This window comes from Manacus vitellinus, unplaced genomic scaffold (assembly GCF_001715985.3).
Source record: "Manacus vitellinus isolate BGI_N305 unplaced genomic scaffold, ASM171598v3 scaffold_9_pilon, whole genome shotgun sequence".
Classification (NCBI taxonomy): Eukaryota; Metazoa; Chordata; class Aves; order Passeriformes; family Pipridae; genus Manacus; species Manacus vitellinus.
In genome coordinates, this window is record NW_021940917.1 from 7,575,269 (window position 1) to 7,596,925 (window position 21,657).

At 40.7% G+C, this 21,657-nt stretch overlaps 1 protein-coding gene across 1 annotated transcript; it reads left to right on the plus strand.

The window, feature by feature from the left end:
- Positions 1-3,752: 3,752 nt before the first annotated feature.
- Positions 3,753-20,478, plus strand: FEM1C (fem-1 homolog C). Its single transcript, XM_018086130.2, has 3 exons — positions 3,753-3,790; positions 4,324-5,053; positions 17,937-20,478. Exons 2-3 carry the CDS (start codon positions 4,510-4,512, stop codon positions 19,244-19,246), a joined length of 1,854 nt encoding a protein of 617 aa, XP_017941619.2. The 5' UTR covers positions 3,753-3,790; positions 4,324-4,509; the 3' UTR covers positions 19,247-20,478.
- The last annotated feature ends 1,179 nt before the right edge of the window (positions 20,479-21,657 follow it).

Below are 21,657 nucleotides of genomic sequence, written 5' to 3' on the forward strand. Positions count from 1 at the left end.
TTAAATTTATAAGTTTTACTGCTCCAGATCTGCTATGCATCCTAGGGCAGCCTCTCCCAGAATGTCAGGTTGTGGTTACTGAAGAGGATGGTCATGCACTGGCAAGCAGGAGTGTCATATGGTTTTATGAATTCAGACATGCAGGTCTTTTACAATGCATGCTAGGAACTGCCAGGAGAGGGAGAAAATTGTGTTTGTCTTCTTGGAGAGAAACTCAGCTTTTGCAAGCTTGGCAAATACTGCCTTGAAAGCTAGGTGCACAACTTCCACTGATTTTAAAACTATAAATGTTTAAATTTCTGAAAATTGCAATCTCTGTCAAAGTACTTTCAAACCCCTGAAAGAGCACCAAGGCAGTGGAGAGAGGAAAGGAAATTTTGCAGCTTGCACATCAAATACCAGAATAGTGAGGAAAGATGTAGATTAATTAGACTGTTTAAATACTCTGAACTCCCTTTACAATGATAATTGTGAAACTGTCTTTTTTCCATATAGTGCTACCATTTGTACACTAAATGAACATCTCTTCTTCAGTCTGGAATGAAGGATGTGAACACAACAGTAAAGCACTGGTCTATGACACACAGTGCCACAGAGCTGTGATCCAGGCACTGAAGGACAATCATTCCACACCAAACCACAGGTGTCTTCAAGGTGGGTAGCACATTAGTCCCTTGTGCATGTGACAAATCCCTTCTGCTGTCTACTGTGATCAGCTGTGAGGACAAGAATACCCTAAAGTGAGAACTAAGTCATTGCAACACAAGTTATTGTTTAACTTAACACCATTCTCCATTCATAGCTTTCAAAAACAGAGAGTTTTGGAGAAGAAGGCTGCAAAACTGAACTAGCATCAAGGCTTGGCCTTTTCTATGGCATAGGCTATGTTTGGGGCACCACCAGAAATCCCAGCCTGACAACAACATCTCTCTTCCCCATGGACATGCAGTCATTCTTTCTACATCCAGAATGGGGCCAAAGAGAGGGGGAGGTAAGAGATTAAATTGTCCCTGGACCTGTGTTCCCATGACGCAAAAGATTAAAGCTGAAACCTTAAAGAAGGTATTGGTATTTCTTATTTTTCATTGTGCTTCAGGTACACTGCATCAAAATATTTACTTTTTACCTTGGGAGGTAGGGCTTAGGTTCTTCCTGGGAGTCAGAAAATAACTGCGGTGGGAAGTGCTGGCTGAGGTCACACCACGCTGGTTCCCACTGCCCCCAAGAGCCAAGTACTGCCAAGTAAATGTTCCCTCCACAGGGCAGTCTGAAAGTGTGAAACTCCTAGAACAGAAGTCAGGATGCAGCCACATTGTCAGACCTTCTTAAATCCACTTATGCCATGAGAATGTTCTTAAAATATAAATATGATTAAATTGTTCTTGAAGACATATGTGTTCTGAGGTATGAAAGATGGCAGAAGGGCGATTCATTCTCTAAGAACTTCTGTAAAATTTTCTTTAATAATTCATTTCTCTGCTTAATTCTTAGATGCTTATACCTCATGATTCTAAGGCAGATTTCTGAAATACCAAGACAGATTTATTATTTGCCTGAGGAGACTGAGATTTTTATTTAAAGAAGAATCCCAGTGGTCTGACAGGCAGGGGCTAAACTCCCCTTGAGTGCAAGCCTTGTGCTTGCATTCAAGGACTGATCTGCCATAGTCCAGGTGGTAGGTCTCGGCAGAAGCCATTCCAATTCCCCTCTGGCATACCTAACCATTTTTTCTCCCCAGGACCCTGTCCCAGGTCTTGGCCTAATTCAGAGCTGGGAGAGAGTGAGGATAGGCTGTGTTTGACATCCATAGAAGCATTACTGCACCCACTGCCATGTAGTTTGCAGATCCATCGGTGCTGCCTGCCCTGAAAACTTCAGAGATTGAAGGGGGAAGGTCTCTCAGGCCTCTCTGTGTTCCCTCCAGCACAGAACTGTTCCCTACTGTACCTTATTTACATGTGATATGATTTGCACACCCCATCATGACTCTATCAATTTGCTCCCACAATTTTGAAATTATTTTTCTGGCTTGACAGAGGCTTCCTTATTTCGGATGATAAGTATGCCTTTTCCTCTGTTCATTTTCTTCCCAATTGCTGTTGACTACAGTTTGTAAAGCTCTTAAAAGGATTCCTCCGTTCCACTCACATCTCTTGAAAAAGTTCTCTTTTTTTCTTACCCCCACTTACTTCTAATTTAGCATTTACACACAGTTACATCTTTTAATCTCTCTCCATTAATTAATACCATCGGCTGCTTAAGAATTTTGATTGCTTTTCTCTAAATTCCCAACTGCTGTCTTTTGATCTTTCTGCTTCTGAGGCTTGCAGACAAAACAAACACCAGCCTATGCACCATCTTGCCAGCACAGGGTGCAAAGGGACAAAGGGCCGCCCAGGCTGTGATATATTGCTTTTAAAAATTGCAAATTGAACTGTTCTCTCACTCACTTGCTTTTTTTTTTTTTCCCCTTCTGGAGTAGGGAGGACACTAGATTCTTTTTCAAACTCATGTCCAAATTACTGCCCATTAATGCTCATGGTCCTTCTCCATCTTTGTTTCTGCATGTGGTGTTCTTCCTTTCTGAGGCCTGCAGGTAACATGCTTTGTTGTGACAGAAATTTTTCTGCTCTTTTAAAATCTTTCTCCCTTTCTGTTATCATAGGAATAAAGCAAACATCCAGTGCTAAGCCTTTAGCAAGTCATTTGCAATGTCAATCAAAAGCAAATTCTGCACCGAACAGTGACATTGTCCAGGGCCAGAGCATTCTCTGTGCTGCAAAAATTGGACATTTAACCCAAAGCTTATTAATTAATGAAGCATATATATACAGAATCATAGAATCACAAAATTGTTAGTGCTGGAAGGGACCTCTGGAGATCATCCAGTCCAACCCCACTGCCAAGGCAGGGTCACCTGGATCAGGTGACACAGGAATGGGTTCAGGTGGGTTTTGAGTGTCTCCAGAGAGAGAGAGGGTCCATGACTTCCCTGGGCAGCCTGTTCCAGTGCTCTGCCACTCTCAGTGTAAAGTTCTTCTTCATGTTGAGGTGGAACTTCTTGTGTTTAAGTTTATGGCCATTGCTCCTTGTCCTGTCACGGGACAGCACTGAAAAGAGTCTGCACCATCCTCCTGGCACCTGCCTTGAGGATATTTGTATGTATTGATGAGATCCCCTCTGTCTTTTCTCCAGACTAAACATCCCAAGCTCCAGCAGTCTCTCTTCGTAAGGGAGATGCCTCAAACCCCTGACCACCTTTGTGGCCTCTGCTGGGCCCTCTCCAGTAACTCCTCGTCTGTCCTGTACTGAGGAGCCCACAACTGGCCACAGTACGGTATATACCAATTGCACACACACATTAGGCACACGTTCGTCCGTATGAGCTGTGCTCGCCCCCTGCCCTCACCCCGCCCCCTGCCTCACCGCCCCCCTCGCCCCCTGCCCGCCGCCGCCCTCCGCCGCCCCCCTCACCCGTGCCCTCACCCTCCCTGCCCACACCCCGCCCTCAGCGGAGCGTGGAGCGCCCCCCGCCCCCTGGCGGCCGCCCTCCCGCGCGCCCCCGCCGCCCTCCAGCGGCGGCGTAGTCCGCCCCGGCAGCTGTGATTGGGTGGTGGCGCCGCCGCCCTGCACTGTTGGCGGCGGCGGGGCGGCCGGCGCGGGGCGGGCGCGGGGGGGGCGGGCTGTCATGGAGGCGTCGCAGCGAGCGCGCGGCGGCGGCGGTGGCGGGCGCGTCCATCGCGGCGGCGGCGGGCGGCGGCGGGGAGGCGGTCCGGAGCGCTCCGGGAAGGTAACCTGCGGCTGGCCGCCTTTCCGGCCAGCTCCGGGGAGGCGAGCGGGGCGGGCTGGGTACCGTGAGAGGAAGGAGGGAGAGAGGGAGGGGGCCGGGGCTCTGGCGCACCGGGGGCAGCCGTGACGGGGGCGCGGGCTCGGGCTCTCCCGCCGCTCGGGGCTCTGCGGAGCCCCGCCGGCGCCTTTCCACCCGGCTCTCCCTGGGGGTGCGTGCTTGGGCTCCCGGCGGGAGCGGGGGGCTCTGCGCTTGGGGTGCGATCCGAACGAGTCGGGGGGGCGGTCGGAGCGCTGTGAGGGGAAAGAGGATCGTTCTGTGGCTGGTATGGGTAACACGGTGGTAGGATCAGCCCCCTCCCCCCCGAGTAGCTTTCCTCAGGGGCCACCGCGCGGCCAGGGAGAGTCCCATGGAATGCAGCTGGACGCCGGCGCGCCACAACAGCGACTTGTTTGGGTATAGCTGCTGGAAAACACAATGCGGTTACTTGTTTGCCAAATAGGACGTGAAAACATTGAGAATTCTTCCTTCTGCAGATTTCTGACAAGCACAGCCTGCGCTTCGTCAGGACCCTGTTCAGAGTCTCCATGTTGTCCCATCGAGATGAGACTGATCTGAGAAGAAGCTGGGGACGTTCTGTTTGGGCTGAGCGTTTCCATTAAGGTCTTGACTGTGAAAAAGGCAGGCCTGTATCCTTCAGGAAGCAGAGAGGTACAGACTAAATGGATCTAAAGACAGCAGTCTTCAACGCAGCTCGTGATGGCAAGCTGCGGCTCCTTTCCAAGCTACTGGCAAGCAAAACAAGGGAAGAGGTGGCCCAACTGATGTCAGAGAAAACCAATGGTGCCACACCACTTCTGATGGCAGCCCGCTACGGTCACCTCGACATGGTGGAATACTTGTTGGACCATTGCTCTGCGTCCATAGAAGTTGGTGGTTCGGTGAATTTTGATGGCGAGACCATCGAGGGGGCTCCGCCGCTGTGGGCAGCGTCGGCCGCTGGCCACCTAAAGGTGGTTCAGTGTCTGTTGGATCACGGTGCATCTGTCAACAACACGACCCTGACAAATTCGACGCCTCTCAGAGCTGCCTGTTTTGATGGTCACCTGGAAATAGTAAAATACCTTGTGGAGCACAAAGCAGATCTGGAAGTATCAAACCGCCACGGGCATACCTGCTTGATGATCTCCTGTTACAAAGGCCACAAAGAAATTGCTCAGTATTTACTTGAAAAAGGAGCTGATGTTAACAGAAAAAGTGTTAAAGGTAAGATAGTTTCTTCACTTTTGTTGTGGTGAATAGCAGTAAAGGTACTCACTTCTTCAGGAGGCTGATGTGCAAAAGTACTCTGCTTTCATGAAGTGACATAGTAAGAGATTAAGTGTATTTAGCTGTGTGTCTACTTTTTTTTTTAATGTACTCTTTTGTTAACATGGGTTATAAAATTTCACTTTAAATTGATAAACTTTAATCTTAAGCCCCTAATTCTTAAAAAGACTTAGTCATATGAAATGTCATATTCATGCATGTGTTAAAAGCTAATAAACTTGCTGAGAACTCTTCTTTTTAGTAGGCTGGTGTAACAACATACTCAAATATGTGAGTGTGCGTTATTGGTTTTCAAACTATTTCTTGACAAAGCAAAATGCTGTATGTAAAACTGACCTGTGCCAGTAAGGGTAATACAAGAAAGTATGCATAAAGGAGAAAAAATTACTTTCTACATTGGAAAAATTAAAAACGACTTTGCTCTTCACCCTCTGCCTCCGAACTATTGAGTAATTTTTGACCTTTTTCACTGTTGGTAAACAAAAACACATAATAGGATTAAAGAAATGAAGCTGCAGGTGACTGTGATCTCAACAGAAGAATTCCAGTGGCTCACAGATCTCAAAATTGCCCCTGTTTGCACTTGCCCTGGTGTTACCACTCAAAATGAAGATTTCTGGGGTTTTTTGATGGGATCATAAGTTGGATCTCTTGGCTTGAATACTGGGGGTTTTATTACATCTCAAACTGGCATTTGGATGTGATATTTACCTGAAAAGCAACCAGTTACTGCAAGTTACAGTTAATGTTTTAGCTCACTGGGCCAGGATTTTATTTCAGCAGGTTTTGGGTTTTGTATATATATGCATATATATATTACTAATCAGTAATAATTTTTTTTTGTAGTGTAATACTTCTACAGCCTGTTTCAGGCTATTACATTTGTAATAGTATACTGTACCTTGACTGTTATTTCTGTTAAAATATACTTAGTGTCTAGATTATTGTGTGACTAGATTATTATTATTGGTAAACACCAACTATGAGAGTAATCTTTGGAAAAGCTTCTTGGTTAAATATGTGGTTTTTCAGCAAATTGTGCAGATATGTGGGTCTAATGTAAAGGAAGCTAAACTACAGATCTGTCACAGAGGTGGGCAGAGCAAAATAAATCTTACTTTGTAAGGATTTGAGGTTGCTTATGAATCATCATGGACTTGTGGTAGGATAAAAATGTCATTTTTCTAAACAGTGTTCTTGGAATAGCAAGCTAAATATAAAGTGTGTAAACAATTAAAAACTTGGGGTTTAGTTTTAAATCTATCCCTTCATACAATAGGTATGAACAGAAGAGTGCTGTTAAATATTTGATGTAACAGAGAAAAAAGACGTAACTCTGCAGTGCTTTTCCTCCCTCATTTTGTGTTGGTGGAGTAGGCTTTACCTTACTCGTTCTTTTTGTTCACTTTATTAGTACATTAGCATTTTTGTCTTTGTTTAACTGACTGAGTGGCAGCCACACATTCCTGAGGATTTTCAGTACTGTCTATTATCTTAATTCCTTTTTCTCGCTTCTTCCTTTAGTTTCTGTGTGACTTGCACCTAGGCACACTAGCAAAAGTTCTTAAGGTATATAATTGATCTGTAATTAAAGTTGCATTGAATATGGTTTAGCTCATTAAAACTCATTTTATACTTTGAACTGCCACGTGTACAAATGGATGTCTGTAGGTAATAGTTATCTGCTGGTAAGTATGTGGAAATCTCTGGTAGGACAGGAACGTACTTTTTGGTGTATTAAAGAAGTCTGATCTCTGAAGTTAAGCAGTGGTGAAGTAAAGCAAGCAAGCACTATAAACCTTGGAAGTCATCTGTGGAAAGGCAGAAGAACTGAGGAAAACTGGTAACCCTTAGTATTGCGACATTATGGGCATTGCAGTTTCTGAGACTCAGCAGACTCACCTTCTAAGTTTTGTATGCAGAAATGCCATTAATTTTAAAATGGATCCAGCAGGATTCATTTTACATTGTCACGTTCCACCTCAAAGACTTTTTGTATTACTTTCAGTTTCTACCCCTCCCTGCTATGTAGTAAACAGCTGACAAGTGTGTCTGGGCTTGTAGCTGGAACATACAGAGCACCTGAGTGCTCTGCTCTTCAGTAGTAGAAGTTGTTGCTGCCCTTGTACGTGAGCTCTTTTTAGGTAGTCCCTGTCTTGGGCCATGTATAGAGAAACCTGTTGTTCTGTGAAAGATGTAAAAAGCTTTAACTATTTCAGATTTTGTTGCATTTAAAATTGCAATGCTCCTTGTAAGAGCAGAACTACGTAACTTCAGTGGAGGTGCTGTTGTGGGAGATTACTATGCAGCCTGGGGTGGGACAGGGGACAAAAATTACTTGGACTGTTTCTTGTGGTTTTCCACTGGATTTTCATATTGCAAAGTCGAATTTAATACATATTTTAAAACTCAGGAAAATGTAAATATGAAAATGTTTTGAAGTGTTGGCAGTTCCAGGGAAAAATCCAAATAGTTTGATATTAGAGAAAACAGGTAAGTTCACATATGTCTAAGTGTATAGAGCAGGTGAAAGGTGAAATACCGATTCTAAAATACAGGCAGAATCCCCCAGCTGTATTTTGGACTGTGGAAATTCAGAATGCAGAGGTTTTTAAAAGACAGTTATGAAAGTGCAGAAGTACAGGTGTTCATAAAGATTTCAGAGTCTGGGTCAGTTAGCTGCTACACTGAGGTGAAGTGTAGATCTGGCACTGTCTCATAGGAGATGGTGCTGAAGAAGGAGGTTATAAGGTGTTTGGGGTAGATGAGTGCTCTCCTGTGAAAGGTGGCCAATGGTTCTGAATTGAAAGTACAAACCTTTAGTTGTCTTAGTTTCTACTGTTTTGCAAATCTGAGCTTTCACAGTTTCCCCAAACTTCCGTGTAGCACATAGGCCACAGAAGTGTAAACAAAGGGTTTTTTAAAAATGTTTTATAAGCCATGGGGACAAACTGATACCTAGGGTAAGAAGGGTAGGTGGGATTTTTTATTTAATAATTGTGGAAAATTGGAAAGGTATCTCTAGATGTGAAGCAGCCAAAGCAGTGCTTTACATAGGTAATTCACCACTGTCTTCCTAATTAATAACTTTCTCTAGTCTACTGGTTTGAGAAGCTGCAGATAAAAATAAGAAAGCTTAATAAGTTTCGCTTGCATATATTAATACTCAGGTGACAAGGTTCTATGCTGCTTCTAAAAGGAGGAATGGTGTGGATAATGCTAGAGTGGCAGGAACCCCACTTTTTTCAGGACGAGGCATAACCCTAGAAGTAAAGCTCAAGTGAAGCAGAGCTCTACCTCTGCGCCGGATGAGGAGGACGTTCTGTGACGGCTGCATGCAGATTTATGTTTGCTGCATTGCAAAGCCTGCCAGTGATTTGTTATTAGGGTGGTGCTCCCTTACAGTTACCTTCAGAACAGACCTTTTGATTCTCTAACACGTTTCACTGATTTGTTTCTGTGCACAGTCTTCGTCTGGCGATGTGTAGGAAGGGAAATGCTTATTCTCTTAATACAAGTGGCAGTGGGCTTAGGGCCTTCAGATTACAGATCTGGGCTCTTTGAGACTGTATTTGTTGGATTTTATATTTAATAATACAATATTTAATATAAATGCCCGGAATAAAATTCTTTTCCATGAAGACTGTTTTTAATGGAATCTTATACTTTTGTTTTAACTCCAGACGTGACACAAGATTCAAAATCTTGCATTTTGAAAATTTGGAATGCGTATTTTGATAATTTGTGTTATGCTTTATCCTCCTCCGCCAGATTTGCAGAAAGAAGGGGAATGAATATCCATTATTGCAGGAATTAATGAGTTAAGTTGTAGATTAAGTAAACATATGCTGATAGCCAGGATGATCTGAATGCAATGGCACAGTGACTTTTTTTCCAAATACCTGCTTGAAAGGCAGGTATTTTTTCTGAACAAGTCATTCCATTCTTCAGATGTTTGTTATATGGTCTCTTCAAGGTGATCTTTGTGGTTTTGCAAGTCATCTTTGCTAACTCTATCCCTCTTCTGTAGTTATCAGACTTGTCAGCTAGCCAAAAGACTAATTTTTTTTCTCCTTCTGATTATTAGAAAGTCTAATAAGAACTGCTGAACTAGGCACTCTTTTAGATGTCTCTTGGGATCTGCACAGGAGCATTTGATTGCATTTTAAAAAATTGAAAATAATATTATGATTCCTAAATTCCACTGGCACAGTGTTTGATTACAATAGCTTTGTAGAATAATATGGAAAACAAGGCTTGTTGACTTTGCTTCCTCACTTTGGAAAGCACAGAAGCATACAGACCTCTGTCTCTATGGGTACTGTATCAAGGTTATATGTGCAGTAGTACTTTATCAAGGGCTAGTGCTGTTTCAGTATTGTGTTTTTATGGGCTAGTGGAAAGTGTAACATTGAAAGCTGCCGGTAAGGGAAAAAATCCTTTACAAACTCGGAAGACCCAGAAATAGGGGGATTATAGAGATGCATGCTTTTTCCTTTGTGATCAGTATGGTTTAGTATGTGTTAAAAATAATTCATTTTCTCTTACAGTAAACATTAAGGAGTCTTGACAGGTTTGTTTGCTGCTGAGGTTGTTTGTCTTGTCTGCTTGCCAAGATTCATACATTTATTGGTGACGGGGCAAGGCAGGGGCTGGGAAGGGAACAAAAAAGACCAAAACCCCTTGGGCTTTATTTTTGCTTGTTTGTTTTGTTAGTTGTTGCTTCACCCCCCCCCCCCTTTGAATAAGCCCTTGCTCTAAAAGTGTGCTGTGTTGCTTTTATTTCTGTTTTGGTAGGTATTACATGGTGCAGTGCACTGCATTTTATAGATATATTGTTTGTGATACCGTGTGGAAACTGAACTTCAGTAAGAATGTCCGTAAATTGAATTAAATTAAAAAGATACATTTAAGGGAATAAATTCTTGAATTTCAACTAAAAAGAAGGTTATGTTGAAATTAAATTATTAGCAGCACACTGTTATTAATCTAATAACTGGTAATCTTGTTCTCATTAAGTACTTTGGTGAGCAAGAGAGGAATTATTCCATTACAGCATATGGAAACTAGATTAAAATCAGTTGTTGAGATTAGCAGTTCTTTGCATTTTTTACTGAATTACTTACTTTTTAACTTAATTTTTGCTAAAAGGGAAGACGTACTTCTAGTTTTTCTTTGCCATGCATACTGAGTGTAGGGATATGTGACAATTTTCCTGTGCACTGTCCGTGTGTGTGCATCTAGCAATGTTACTTTTTTTTTAATCAGTAAAATACTTGGAAGACTGAATTACTCTAAGTGCTGTGATAGAAAAAAAATGAACATTACGTGAACAATTTCACTTTATAAAAGTGGTTGATCATCTGTAGGGCTGCAAAAATATATACATGTGGTTAATTTTACACAGTATTCAGTCATTTAAATAATTTTTTTTTCTCTTATGTTTAATGATCTTGGATATGAAATCAGATTAATGTTAAATTTTAAGTTTTATCACATGGAAATTTGATCAAGCATTTCGTAAGTACTGGGAAGTGGATGCACTTAATTGGTTGCAAATCAAAGCAAATCACTTTCTGTGTCATGGCTTCATTTTCTTTCACTCCCCTGTCACAAGCTACCAGTCTATTTTGGGAATTACTTTCTTCTGACATAGAAAGACCTGTCCTCATTGTGAATTTGAATGCCCACCCCCCAGTCCAGTAAGTTTGGAAACATAGGATAGTTAGAGAATTAGTTCTGTGATAGGTGAAGTGTTTCTGTAATGTTCATAACCACTTTTAAAGGAGTACTGTTACCCCAAGAATAAAATACGAAGCTATGGTGCCAACTGACGATATCTTTTCCTGAATTTGTGTTTACAAGATTTGGAGGGACTGGAGGTGTGGTTTTTCTGTTTCTTTTTGCTGTTTCTAATTAGAGAAAGTTATTAGATAGTGTAAATGGTAAAGTTTTATACAGACAGAAACGGTTTGTAAGCGGTATTAGCAGTACAATACAGTGACACATTCTAGCAGAGAAGTATCGGGGCTACCAGAGTATCTCTACTCCAGTTTTGTGTCTGGGCAAGAAGGAGGAGCCCTTCATGTTGTCATAATATTAACTATCTCTGATACATGATTAAATTCCTGCAGGTCATTTTGCAGTTAAAAATGGGTTGAAAAGACTACCTGAAACCTACTTGGAAATAATCATTCTCACCTTTAAAAAAAATACTCTAAATATGGCCAACACCTTTATATGTGTCTCTTTGAAAATGGCTTATCAAAGAGAATGACTTTCAAATTACTTTTGCTTATTTTCAACCTTATTCCTTCTTAATACAGCAATAGAGAAAATATTGATTTTTAGATTGTTGCTGAATAAATAATGTTACAAAACTTTCATTAACTACTGAATTGTGTTCAGCTACTTATTACTGTCAGTATGGACAGTACAGTGTTTTGAAATGGATGAGTTAATTCACAGGATAATGATTGATTTGCCATACTTATTTGAACTGCTCAACTCCTGGCCAATGTATGGAACTTAGCCTTCGAATTAGATATTAAGGCCACTGCCATGTTTTCTTTCAAGTTCTTCCTCACATTTAACTTGATACTTGCTAGGTGTAGATGGCTGGTAATGTTGTTCTTTCTTAAGACTGGGGTTTAAGTTGTTTTTTGGTGGTTTTTTTAAGTTGGCAGCTCTCAACTATCTGTCTACAACTACCCACTTTTATGTGGAAACTTGTGTTTCTTACAATATATTCTTCCCACTCCTGTACCTGTACCATCCAGTCAAACTAAGTGAGGTGCAGCCTCTAAAAATTAGTGGTGATGGCCTTGTGTTATTAATATTTACATGGTTTAATATGAACTGTGGTTATTTTAACTCTAAGGGCTACTGCAGTATAAATAACTAAAAAACAACACTACTTCTGATAAACTGTCCCTAACAGCTGTTTAAACTTAATTGTAATATGAATGAAAAAACTAAATTACTTTAAGGACATCCAGTTGGGCAGAGTAGTGAAATTCCTTGGAGTCTTAAACATATTTCCACATGTTCTACATAGCTGCATTGTAAATTAATGGCATACAGACTGTTGGATTGAATTTACCCAGACAATGGCCAACCTTATTTTGTATGGATTTTTGTCAATCATACAGTGATGGATCTGCAGTATGTAATATGAATAACTGGTGTTGATCCAAGATGGCAAAATGTATGTTTGTAGTTGTGAAGCAATAGTAAGAACTTCAGTGCTACTGATACCTTTGGGCTTATTTGTCTTTAAAATACTTTTGTGTTATGACTTTTAAATACCTCAAAAGTATTGACTTGTAGGTAGAAAGTTGTAGTGCCAACTCCAGTGTTTTAGAGCTCTGCTGTGAGGGATAGTGTATGGATTTGAATACACCCTGAAGTGCCTGTGTTAACTGGTGGCTCAGCCGGGTGCTTCTGGTTTTGCCTTCACCAATAAGTACAGATTGCACCTGGTTTGAGCAACCAGCCAGTCTTTAGTTCTGGATTAACTGCTGTAGTTGCATTTTAACTACACTTTCCAGCATACCAAGAAGACTTAAAATGTATGTGTGTTGGTAAGTTTGTATATTTGTCTGCGTGTGACACCTTCCTGTTTTAGGAATATAAAGGTCTTGTCCTTCTCAATAATGAGGTATCGACAGTTTTCTGGTCTGCGATGTGCAGTAAGGACAGAGGGAATTATAGCTGATAAATTATGCATGCCAAATTCACCAACTCTTAATCCACCTAAATTTGGTTAAATCTCTGTTCCTGCAATTGAAAATTTTGTTGGTCTTGGTAGAGATTGTAGTGTGGCCAGACCTATAATTAACTTAATGCTCTCTATTAATGGTAAAAATTGCCTGAGTGTTACAAGGATTGAAAATCACTTTCTGTTGCATGAGCTAGATTCAGCTTTATGAATGTTGATCTAGCAGATAATTTCAGATGCCACTTTGTGTTGAGATGTCTTCCTCTGCTTACTTGTTAGTAAATGATAGTGAAATCACTGGCCACTATTCAAAAATATTTCAGGAAAATAATATTTTGCAAGTTAAGCTCACTTTCAGTTTGTAAAACAATCTAATATTTTCTGTGGGTTTTTTTATTTAAATGTTTGGATCCTACAGTTAAAATATGAGGGGAAAAAATGTGTTCATAGCTCTGCTATATTTACAAAAACCTGCTAAACTTAAGTCACAGGCTTTTGAAAATAATTTTTTATGCATTTTTCTGTGAATTTCATTAGTCTGTCAGCTAAATTTTGATTTCTGCTGAGCGTGGATTGAGACTCGGTTTGTCCTGGATAACTGCATATTCTGTTATTGCTGGTTTTCTGGTTGCTGGAATTGAGAGCAACAACGAGGCCTTAGAATATGCCGAGTTCTTTTTCAGATGGTCAACAAACCTGTTTGAGGAAGAAGTAGGAGACCAATATACATGTGAAGTTTTAAGAACTGAAAGATTAGGAGAGAAGGAGTGATGAGTGGATGATCTGGATACTAGTGAGGAAACCAAGGCAAAATGCCCGGTGCCCATTGGAAAATATTCATCTAAACAGTCTTTTAGTCTCTGCATACTTCTTCTGCATACCAAAACTTGCAAAGCATTGGGTGAACATTTTCTTGTCTCGGTGGCTTTGCCAACAGAAGATAAAAGCAAGCTGCTGTGTGACAATCTGCTAATTCAAAGCACAGAATATAGGTTTACATTGTGGATCTAAGGTGTCTCAATCTGCTGGTGAAAAGTGCATGTGGAATTCAGAGGACAGTCATTATGGTTTGACCAAGTATTTCTGAATTTTGCTTTTGTGGGTTTTTTTTTCTTCAACTTTGTGTACTCTTACTGTGTCCTGTTAGAAAGGAGGTAAGCTAGAAGATGTCAAAGTTATTTGTATAAGTTCTTATAATTGAAAATGGAACACGTTTTCTATTTTTGAAGTATTTAATAATTATGAAACCTTTTTTCTTATATAGATATATGTGTACTAATTTGACATGTTTTGCTTTTGAATTTACTGTATTCAGGCCAGTGTAAACTATACATTCTTTGCAGAAAGAATGTACTAATGTAAAGACTTCACCTTCATTTTAGTTTCAATTTAAGTCTATACAGTGTTAGGCTTTTAAGGCAGATCTCAAACGTGCTTTTGACTGGAGTTTCATTAACTAATGCTATAGAATGAAGAGTGAACCGTGGATTCTAGAGATCAGAGTCAGGAAAAAAGTTAAAGTGTATGAAGATAAATAGAAGCTGTTCAGATCAGTAGACTATACAAATACACTTATCCCTCACATGAGCTAAAGATTTCTATTGCATTCCTTCCTAACCCACGTAAGTTCTGTTAGAGACTAGAAATACAGTGGCAAAGCACACCGTAAATCGCTCTCTTGTTGGCATTAAAAAAAAGCCTACGAAAAATGCAAATAAGGAAGTTTCCTGAAACTTGTCTGTCTTAACTTTTAAAAGCCAAATCTGATTACTAGGAATAGGCAGTGAACCCTTAGAAAATTAGGTTCTCATTTGTGAATGTGGAAACTTGCTGACAGCATAACAGAAAGTGATGATTGGAGGGACAGTTAACTGGAATTTGCAGGCCTAATTATTTAGGAGATCTTAATTGGGTTGGAGGGCAGATTTTAACATGAATTTTCTGTTAATTAATTTTGTGTGAGGCTGAAAACTTTCTGTGCCTGTGTCTGTAGTGTGTATATACATAATATAAAGAACAAGGAAAATGTAAATTGTGTGGTTTTAAAGCAGTCAACTACGTAATAGACTCCGTTATGTTGAGAGAGGACCAGAAGAGTTTATCTCCATCTTTCCTTTCTTCTCCACTGAAATGCTCATATCTGAAGTTAAGCAAACTTTTAATCTAGTTGAAGCCTAATAGTTAGATATTAAACTGTGGTGTCCAATACTTGCTCTCTAATTTTCTGTAAATAGAGTTTTCAAATAGGTGGCACTAGTGCTTACTAGAAATTTCCTCACATGGTGTTGGAACTGGAATGCCATTAAATGAAAGACTTTACAATGTCATGCTAATGAAAAATAATCTGCATGTAAATGATAAGATGCTTGTAAGATAGATGGCTGCATGCTGTGTGTTGAGGGCATGTTTTTCTTCTTAGCTCTGGGAATCCTAACTACAAGAGCAGAGGGATTAAGATGGGAGTTCAGTATAAAGGCCTAAGAAAGCATTAAGAATAGTTTGTCTGGGTATATACATGCCCTTGACAAAATGTTCTACCCCCTCAGAATATACTGGCAGTCTCAAAGGTCCCAGCTGAGATGGAGGGTCTGTTCTGATGGATTGTGTTGTCTATATAAAATCATTGCTTCAAAACATACCCATCAAAAGGGTTGGCAGATGGAGAGAGGAAGAGGTGTAGGGTAGATGAAAAGAAAGCCAATGTTGGGTTATCCCAGCTTTAATTTTCATACACATCTCACTATTTTTTAATTGTTGCTAGAGATAGAGAAGGAGGGAAATTTAACAAGGGATGAGGGAAAAGTAAAGCAATGTGAAGATAGACAGCTTAAATTTCTGGTTTATACTTGGAAGCAGTTACAAAATCCTTTACAGAATAGATTATTCTAGTTGGAAGGGACCTACAGTAATCACTAGTCCAACTGCCTGACCAATTTCTGGCTGACCAAAAATTTTATCAAATTACTAAGGACATTGACCAAAGGTAATGACACTGACAGGCTTGGGCATCAACGACCTCTGGAGGAAGCCTGTTCCACTGTTTGGCCACCTCTCAGCAAAGAAGGTTCCTCATTGTCAAGCTTCAACATCCCCTGGCACAGCTTTGAGCTGTTGCCATCTGTCCTGTCACTGGATACCGGGGCAAGAGCTCAGCACCTCTGTCTCCACTTCTCTCCCTCAGGAAGCTGTAAAGACAACAAGGTCACCCCTCAGCATCCTTTTCTCCAAACTAGAAAAATCCAAAGTCCTCACAGGACATTCCTTACAGCCCTATCACCAGCTTGGTTGCCCTCCTCTGGGTGCATTCAGGGACCTTCACATCTTTCTTAAATTGTCGGGCCCAGACCTGCTCACATTGCTCAAGGTGGGGCTGTGCCAGTGCTGCAAACAGCAGGATAATCACCTTGGACAGCTGTCTCTGCTGTGTTTGATGCTCCGCAAGATGGGGTTTCTCCAGGCACACTGTGACTCATACTGGTCCCCCAGGTCCCTTTCTGCAGGGTTGCTCTGCAACCACTCCTCTCTCAGTTTATATTTGTGCCTGGTGTTACTAAATCTCGGGTGCATTTGTACTTGTTCAGTTTGTGCCACTGATGATTGCTGAATGCACCAAACTATCCAGATCCATCTGGAAGAGTCAACAGCACCTCCCAGTTTGGAATCATCATCAGGCTTACTAACAGTGCATTTGACTCCTGGATCCAGATCATTGGCAAATATATTGATTATAGGCAAATGTATTGAACAGCACAGCCCTAGAACTGAGCCCTGAGGAGCACTTCTGGTGACCTGTTGCCAGCAGGCTGTAGCCCCGTTCACTACAATCCTTTGAGCTCTTCAGACAGTTCTTCACCCAGTGCACCCTGAACCTACTCGTTCCTCAGCTGGACAACTTGCCCAGGCAGATGCTGTGAGGGACATTATCAAAAGCCTCACTAAAATGCAAAAACCCTGCATCCACCACCTTCCCTTCATCTGCTGGGTGGATGACCTTATCCTAGAAGGATATCAAATTAACTAAAAAAGAACTTTCCTCTGTGAATCTGTGTTGATGGGTCCTTTAAATGCTTTTCAGTAGCATTCAGTATGATCTACTCCATGATTTGTCCAAGTACTGAGGTTAGACTCATACATCTGTAGGTTCCTGGGTCATCCCTCTTGCCCTTCCTATAAAATGAAATAACATCTGGCTTCCAGTCAGTGGGGACCTCCCAAGACTTTTGATAGTTGATGGGAGGCAGGACCTGCCATATCATCGCTCAGCTTCTTCAGTACTCTAGGGTGAATCCCATAAGGTCCTGTGGGCTTGTGAACATTCAGCTGATACAGTCCCTGAGAAGTGTCCAGACAAATGGAAAGTCACTATTCCCACAGTCATCTTCTGAAGCCAGGGACTGGGCAGAGGACAGTCCCTGTGTGTTATTGAAGACTGAGGCAAAATAAAACATTGAATGTCTCCATTTTACTTCACCCTTAATAATCAGATGACCGTCTCCAACATGTATCAGTCTAATTTTTTCGTTACACCTCCTCTTGCTACTAACGTACTTTAAAAACCTTTCTTCTTGTCTTACACAATATGGGCCAGTTTCAATACTAATTGAGCTTTGGCCTTTTGTGTCTTGTCCCTACTTATGTCAAGCACAGCTCTGTCAAATTCCTCACCTTCCCTGTCAAAGCCTGACCTTGGTTCCTGAGATCATACAATTTCTTTTTCCTCTTGAGCAGCATGAGGAGTTCCCTGTTCAACCAAACTGGTCTCCCATTTGCTTGACTTTTGACACAGTGGAATTCCTACTCCTGTGCTTTTGTGTAGTGGAGACTTGCATTTTAATTCTGGTTTAGTTTTGCTTTTTTTAAAAACTTGGGGCCATAATATCAAACATTTTTATTTTCATAACTGCCTGGTAACCTTGATATTTAATCAGATCTTGAATATTTTGACTTGTCATCTAAGCTTTCATAATACAGAAGTGTAGAAAAAGCTATTTTAAAACTATTAATATTTGACTTTTTTTAACTTTTTTTTAACTATTAGCATGGTGGGGTTCGGACTATAACTTGATTATGATTCATTTAGTCATGTTTCTTCTCTTGCAGGAAATACAGCATTACATGACTGTGCTGAATCTGGAAGTTTGGAGATCATGAAGATGCTTCTCAAGTATTGTGCTAAAATGGAAAAGGACGGCTATGGAATGACTCCCCTTCTGTCAGCCAGTGTTACAGGCCACACAAATATCGTGGACTTTCTGACCCAGCACGTACAGACTAGTAAGGCTGAGCGCATAAATGCACTGGAACTTCTAGGAGCAACATTCGTGGACAAAAAGAGAGATCTGCTTGGTGCTTTGAAATACTGGAAGCGAGCTATGGAAATGAGATACAGTGATAGGACTAATATCCTGAGCAAACCTGTGCCACAAACACTGATTATGGCGTATGATTATGCTAAAGAGGTAAACAGCTCAGAAGAGCTAGAAAATCTTATTGCAGATCCTGATGAAATGAGAATGCAAGCATTATTAATTAGAGAACGTATTCTTGGCCCTTCTCACCCAGACACATCGTATTATATTAGATACAGAGGTGCTGTCTATGCAGACTCTGGAAACTTCAAGCGTTGCATCAACTTATGGAAATATGCTTTGGACATGCAGCAGAGCAACCTTGATCCACTGAGCCCTATGACAGCCAGCAGTTTGCTGTCGTTTGCTGAACTTTTCTCATTCATGCTTCAGGATAGGGCAAAAGGTCTGCTAGGCACTACTGTCACATTTGATGATCTAATGGGTATACTGTGCAAAAGTGTTCTTGAAATAGAACGAGCCATGAAACAAACCCAGTGTCTTCCTGATCCAACACAGCTGAACAAAGCCCTTTCCATCATTTTGCATTTGATTTGTTTGTTGGAGAAAGTACCTTGCAGCGCAGAACAGGAACATTTTAAGAAACAGACTATCTACAAGTTTCTTAAACTTCAGCCTAGAGGGAAGAATAACTTCAGTCCACTTCACCTTGCTGTTGACAATAATACTACCTGTGTCGGTCGCTACCCAGTTTGTAAATTCCCCTCTCTACAAGTTACTGCTATCCTGGTGGAATGTGGTGCTGATGTAAATGTCAGAGACTCTGATAACAACAGTCCATTACACATTGCTGCACTGAACAACCATCCAGACATCATGAATCTTCTTATCAAGTCAGGTTCACATTTTGATGCCACAAACTCCCATAAACAAACTGCTAGTGATTTGCTGGATGAGAAGGAAATAGCAAAAAATTTAATCCAGCCCATAAATCATACTACTTTGCAGTGTCTTGCTGCTCGTGTAATAGTGAATCATAACATATCCTATGCAGGGAACATCCCTGAAAAACTAGAGAACTTTGTTTTGCTTCATAGATGATAGTGTAGTGTCCCAGAGCACTGTTTTTGAAGCACGACTTGGTGATAATATTTTCCTTGAGCACTGTTGTGATACACCAGCGTTCCCTTAGCTTGCTCCATTTTGCTCTCATTGGCTAAAGTGTTGTTAGCATCAGATCTGCAGAGTTGGTTACCCAGTATTTAATATGAATATGCCATATAATATATTTTGTGGATTATTTAGAAATGTAATGCCATATCTAGACTTTCAAATTGTCTGCCAAAGGCTTGTCTTTTCTGGTCTTATTTGCCTGTTGAGTGTTTGGGACTGAGACGAGTATTTTCCACTGATGTCTTTCTACTGTAATTGTCATGTGGATTTTATACAGTTGGAAGGTCATCTTTTTTTGGTTTTGCTTGAGCATTTCTACTCTTACTCTCTTCTTTTTCTATGGACTCATTGCTAAACTGTACAAGTTGTATGGACTTGTTAACATTTGCAACTACCATAAGTGCTTTTATCTTCTCTATGCACTGGCTTAAACATGACTGTTGTGTGTGAGCATATTTCTATGCAGCACTTGGCCAATTTCAACTTAAATGCCAATTTTGTTTTGCAGTTCGTTTGGAGCTCTTTTGAGAATGCTGTCTTCATAGCATGATAAATTTTGGAGTTATTTATCAGCTCTCCAAACTTGGGTTTGACTTTTTTGACTGCTGTAACTGAGATTGCTTTCATCTTGTTCCTCTGGAAATTTGTCCTAAATTTGGGAAAAGGAAATCTTGCTTTGTCTGATTGTAGTCCACTTGAACTTTAAATCTGAAAATTGTTCTATTGCATCGTGCAACTGGGGGAAGAGTCCTCATTATGTACAACTGACACCTTCCCCTTTGCACTAATGTCTTGCTTGTGCTGATTATGTGACTAGATGTGAAGTTTGCTCAGAGTTTAACCTCAAACCTTAATGATACACTTTAATGAGAAGTAGTTCAAATATATGCTGTACTTTAAAATCTGCAAATCTACAGAAGAAACTAAAGCATGTTTGTGGCATGATGCTTATCAGTCCAGATCTAGACATCACCTAGTATAGTAAGTGGCTGTCTGCCAGGATATTGGAAATTCTATAACAGTGTCCTTTTTTCTTCTTTTTAAGTATCTTTAGAAATACTTGCATGGATTTTTCATCTCTACTGTGTCAGCTCTACTTAACAAAAGCGGAAGTTCTGTTGTGTATATAGCTCCTAATTAAAGTACATATTTTTATAATATTTGCACAACAGCTTAGCTTCTACAACAGAAAGGGCTCTTTTGACTCGATAAGTCTATAAATGAAGATCATAAATGTGAGTGCGATTCAGGTAATTAATATAATTCAGCACTTTACTGTTGATTATTGGTAGGATTTATTACGGCACATTAGCCCTGCAAATGTCTTAAAGTGAAATTAATTTCTGCTGGATAGGATACAGGTTACTTGCAAATTTAGTGGTCTAGCATACTGGATATTTTTGACTTAAATGTCTCATCTCAGTGGTGGGCAGTATGTGTATCTATGGGGTTCTTACTCCAGAAATTCAACAAACTGTTTTAGAGAAAGATATTTAGAATCCAAATAAATTAGATTAGGAGGGTCTTTTTAATACTTAATGTTTATTTTTTAAGTTGATGTTGGAACGTTTTTGTCATTTAAGTTGAGGAAGAATGTGTGTTGGGAGCATATAAGAATAGTACTTCCACGCTTTTGGTCTGTTTTGGCATTTCTGTCAGTGCACAGCATGGTGCCTACTAGCTTAGCCATTCTTAGGAAAATTATGGGGATATTTTTAAGCAAAGATGTGTTGAAAGCAGTGCTGTTTGTGTATTGCCACTATAAGACTTGCTATTTTGAAGCAATTTTCACCTGTTTGTCCCTTGCTATGTCTACATTGTATAAAATTATAAGAATCATAGGTTGGAAGAAACCCTTGACTCCAACCCTCAACCCAGCACTGCCAAGTTCAGCACTAAACTGTGTCCTTAAGTGCCACATCTACACATCTTTTAAATACCTCCAGTGATGGTGATTCAACTGCTTTGCTAGACAGCCTGTTCCAATGTTTAACCACCCTTTCCATGAAGAATTTTTTCCTAATATCAAATTTGTACCTTCCCTCATTCAGCTTGAGGCTGTTTCCCCTTGTCCTATCACTTGTTACTCAGGAGAAGAGACCTACTTCCACCTTGCCACAACTTCCTTCCAGATAGCTGTAGAGAGCGATAAGGGCTCCCCTGAGCCTCCTTTTCTCCAGGCTAAACACCCCCAGCTCCCTCAGCTGCTCAGACTTGTGCCCATCTCCATTGCCCTTCTCTGGACATGCTCCAGCACCTCAATGTCTTTCTTGTAGTGAGGGGCCTCACAACAAGTTGTGGCCTCATCAGTGCTGAATACAGGGGGATGGTCCTACTGG